The following is a 4279-nucleotide window of genomic DNA, read 5'->3' as shown; positions in this document are numbered from 1 at the left end:
TGAAAGAGGTGGAAGAGGTGACGGTGGTGGTGGTCGAGGAAGAACGAGTGTCAGAGGTGGTAGTGGTGGTCGTAGAGGGAGCACAAGTGCTGGAGGTGCTAGTGTTCGTAGAGGGAGCACAAGTGCTAGAGGTGGTGGTCGAGCTAGCACAAGTGCTAGAGGTGGTGGTCGAGCAGGCACAAGTGCTAGAGGTGGTCGTGGTCGAAGAGGAAGCACAAGTGCTAGAGGTGGTCGTAGAGGAATGGTTGATAATGGATCGGCCTTCGGTTATTTGTTTAATCCAGATGGTTGATCTAATAATAATGGTATATTATTTGTTCATACAATTCCTAGCATTTATGCATTTGCTCTCTTAATGTCTTGTGCTAACAATTGTTCTTTTTGTAGGCATGGCTTCATCCGGTTCCAGGACGAGGCCACCGTGCGCGGACCAAGAGGACATGCCGAAGACGTGGTTGGAGGCCAGTTTGGACAAGAAGAAGGAGAAGGATGTGCCCACACCACCATGTTGGTGTGGTGATGTTTGCAAGCTGAAGGTGTCCACTGACCGCAACAAGTCATGGACAGAAGGTAGAAGGTTTTTCGTGTGTCCCAACTGTGCACATGATCGTCGAAGGCCAACTAACGCATATGACATACCACCGGTATGTTAGGTGTACATATAAAAAACATCAACAAGTTGTCACTCATATGTCTAACAAAATCATGGTTTATATGTAGTCCCCTCCTCCACTTTGCAAGTACTTCACTTGGATAGATCACGAGGTACCAAAAGATATCCAAGAGGACCAACGTGCAGATTGGTTACGGAGGCAGCGCCTATTCGAGGAGTCCTATGCACGGGGATTGGAGCGGGAGCGTCGTGAGAAGGAGGCTCGTGAGCGCAAGAAGCGTGAGCAAGAGAGGGCACGCAAAGAGAAGGCGGCTCGTCAAGAAGAGAGGGCAAGCAAACTTGCAAGGGCTCGCGATGCACGAGAGGAGGACGAGGCACGTGACAAGAAGGGAAAGTGGCCCCGGACTACTCAGTAGACAAATGGAAAGGCACCGGCGTCGATGATGAACTGTCGAGACTTTGTTTAATGTATGAACTTATTATTCGAGACCTTGTGTGGTCATGAACTATTTCTGTCATTCGAGACTATTTGAGATTATGTGCAAACTATGTTCGTCATTCGAGACTAGTTGATATGCTTTGTTCATATTTTTGGTTGAGAGTAGCATGCTTTGTTCATATTTAACAGTGTTTGCTAGTTGTTGCTAAGCAAAAACTTTAACAAGCTGTGTGCAAAAACACCAGGCCCACACCCAGACGCCAGGGTGCATGGCGTCTGCGTCTGCCTCCCAGATCCAGACGCCAGGGTCCCTGGCGTCTGGCTTGCTTTGCTCACGCAGGTGACCAGACAGGCCGTCTGGTGTGTCTGATGGACACCCAGACGCCAAGGTCCCTGGCGTCTGCCTCCCAGATCCAGACGCCAGGGTCCCTGGCGTCTGGCTTGCTTTGCTCGCGCAGGTGACCAGACAGGCCGTCTGGTGTGTCTGATGGACACCCAGACACCAAGGTCACTGGCGTCTGCCTCCCAGATCCAGACGCCAGGGTCCCTGGCGTCTGGCTTGCTTTGCTCACGCAGGTGACCAGACAGGCCGTCTGGTGTGTCTGATGGACACCCAGACGCCAAGGTCCCTGGCGTCTGCCTCCCAGATCCAGACGCCAGGGTCCCTGGCGTCTGGCTTGCTTTGCTCGCGCAGGTGACCAGACAGGCCGTCTGGTGTGTCTGATGGACACCCAGACGCCAAGGTCCCTGGCGTCTGGTGTCCAGAAAGCATTCTTGTCTAATGGATAAGATTCGAGTGGATAAGATTTTGGGCCCACCTCTACCCCTCTCATCCATTCATCTCCACCTCTACCCCTCTCATTTCACTCATATCCACCCACTCTCACCTCTAGCCCTGCCAACGTCACTCCCTCGTCCAGCACCCTAACCCCCCCCTCAGATCTCTCACAAATCGGTCCGGTTTGACCGTTGGATCTTCAGGATTTCGAGACTAGAAGGTAAATCAACTCCACCCCCATTTTTTGGTTGGTTTAATTTATCATACTTTTGTGAAAACCCTAGTTTGTTTTCCTCGTGGTTTAATGTATCATAGGTTAGCTACTAAGAGATTTGTGTGCTGTAGATGGCTAACGAAACTCAGTGGGTGCTTAGCCCTGTTGTTCATGTGCATGGCTTGTCTCCATGTATTGTGCAAGTTAGTCAAGTGGACCTCACTTTCGATTGGTTGAAGACTAAATTCATGTTGAGGCAAGGGTTGAAGGAAGAGGATTTTGTGTACTACGTCAGCAGGAGGAAGTCAGATGGCCCCGGGGAAAGAAAATTGGTTGACATAACTGATGATGACAAGATTCAAGAAATGCTGGAAGAATGGAAATGGAAAAGGGTTGTTGACTTGCATTGCTACAGGAAACCGAGTTATATGTGATGTTCATGTCGTTTCAACCATCGTGGTCATGAACTACTTATGTCATTCGAGACTATTTGTGTAATTTGAACTATGTTTGTAATTTGCTATGTCATTCGAGACATTGTATCGTAGACCATCATGGTCATGAACTAAGTTTGTAATTTGAACTATGTTTGTCATTTGTCAACTATAGTGTTATGAAAAGACTATGCAATGCTTATGTATGTATGTTATTCGAAACTACAAGTGAAAAGACAAAACTACAAGTGAAAAAGCAAGTATTGTCTGCACCAGGACCAGACGCCAAGGACCCTGGCGTCTGGCTCCCCTGCTTTACCCTGTTTCTGGTGTCAGTAGACTGCCAGACGCCAAGGACCCTGGCGTTTGGTCGCCTGACTTACAGCCAGACGCCAAGGACCCTGGCGTCTGGTCCCCTGACTTACAGCCAGACGCCAAGGACCCTGGCGTCTGGCTCCCTGTGCATATAAATGACTAAGTACAGATTTCATCATTCATGTCAAACATTCATATCTACATTCATATAAATGACTAAATCACAGGAAACAACAATTAACATAAATCACATCATTCATGTCAAACATTCATAGCAACTTCACGAATCCGGTACAACTTAATTCGAACAGCAACAAGTTCATGGAAAGAAACGACAACAAGTTCATGGAAAGAGACTACACCAGGTTCGTCGAAACAAACTAGAACAAGCTCATTGAAACAAACTACAACAACCTACAAATGATGCACGGGACAAAGCATTAGCAAACATTGACTTATTCAATGCTCTACTACATACTCAAGGCATGCTTGCTTACCGATGCAGAGATAGCATTTCCTCCTTGCTCTCCTCAATTGGAATACCTTGTCTTTTTTCAAATTGTCTTGCCACACGGTCTACAAAGTGCCACTCGACTGCGAAGAAGCATATCATTGGGCACCTCGCCCGCCAAAGATGGCTATCACGCGTGCACATCTCATTAAGATCAAAGTCACGATCTTCCACATAAGGCAACCAATGTACCTGCAAAACAAAGAGATACATGGTTAGCTACATAAGTTTCATTCTTGACTAAATTTTATCTCATCGAACTACTCAAAACCTGCTCAGCAGTCAAGGTGTCCAGCTCGTTCATATAGCACTTGTATCGCACATGCGAGCTTCCTGTGTAGACAGTCACTTGTTCCCAATAGTAAGCAAGCGTAGGGCGCCGATATGGATCATCATCATGCAACCCGTCATGATTACCCCGTGGGTTTGCCATGAGGGGGTTCTTCAAATCGGGCCGTCCAACCGGGATCCGCTCCCACATCCACACGGATAGGCTCCAAACAAACCCAGACAATGAGGATGTACCTCCCTTCCTCCGACACGCCAAGTCAAGCTGCAATCAAACAAACATGTTACATATGGAGGCGCATGACAAATGCAAGATAAATGGTTACAAATATCTCTTACCTGACGATACAAGTATGCTAGTGCGGCCGAACCCCAGCTATACTGGGTATCCCAGTTATTAAGTGGCTCCAAGAACATCCAGAGGGCTGAGTTCCCAGTTGCATCTGAGAAGACTACCTTGGTTAGTACATACCAAAGATAGGCCCGCGCGTACTGCTGCACAACCACGTCATTGGCATCTTGAGGGCACGGGTTGGTGTTTCCTCTGACCAGTTTTAGCCAAGAATGCCTCACTTTCGCGGTATCGGCCTTGCCTTCCTGAGGGCCCTCGGGCTGAACGCCAATTAAATCGGCAGTCCGTTCTCGCCAATTACCCACGCTGACACGACCGGTAACAGCTTGTCCATT

The 4279-nt window shown here is 48.2% G+C and overlaps 1 protein-coding gene across 1 annotated transcript; it reads left to right on the top strand.

The window, feature by feature from the left end:
• On the top strand, nucleotides 1–1186 carry LOC119281001 (U1 small nuclear ribonucleoprotein 70 kDa-like). Its single transcript, XM_037561661.1, has 2 exons — nucleotides 1–644; nucleotides 721–1186. Exons 1-2 carry the CDS (start codon nucleotides 390–392, stop codon nucleotides 1027–1029), a joined length of 564 nt encoding a protein of 187 aa, XP_037417558.1. The 5' UTR covers nucleotides 1–389; the 3' UTR covers nucleotides 1030–1186.
• Nucleotides 1187–4279: the final 3093 nt, after the last annotated feature.

The sequence above is a fragment of the Triticum dicoccoides genome, chromosome 3B (assembly GCF_002162155.2).
Source record: "Triticum dicoccoides isolate Atlit2015 ecotype Zavitan chromosome 3B, WEW_v2.0, whole genome shotgun sequence".
Classification (NCBI taxonomy): domain Eukaryota; kingdom Viridiplantae; phylum Streptophyta; class Magnoliopsida; order Poales; family Poaceae; genus Triticum; species Triticum dicoccoides.
This window is presented reverse-complemented; position numbering and strand designations above follow the sequence as displayed.

Excerpts from the sequence above, each read along its gene's own strand:
- LOC119281001 (XM_037561661.1), top strand. The coding sequence starts at position 390 with ATGGCTTCATCCGGTTCCAGGACGAGGCCACCGTGCGCGGACCAAGAG. Across the intron at positions 645-720 it reads ACGCATATGACATACCACCG|TCCCCTCCTCCACTTTGCAA; the intron begins GTATGTTAGGTG and ends GTTTATATGTAG.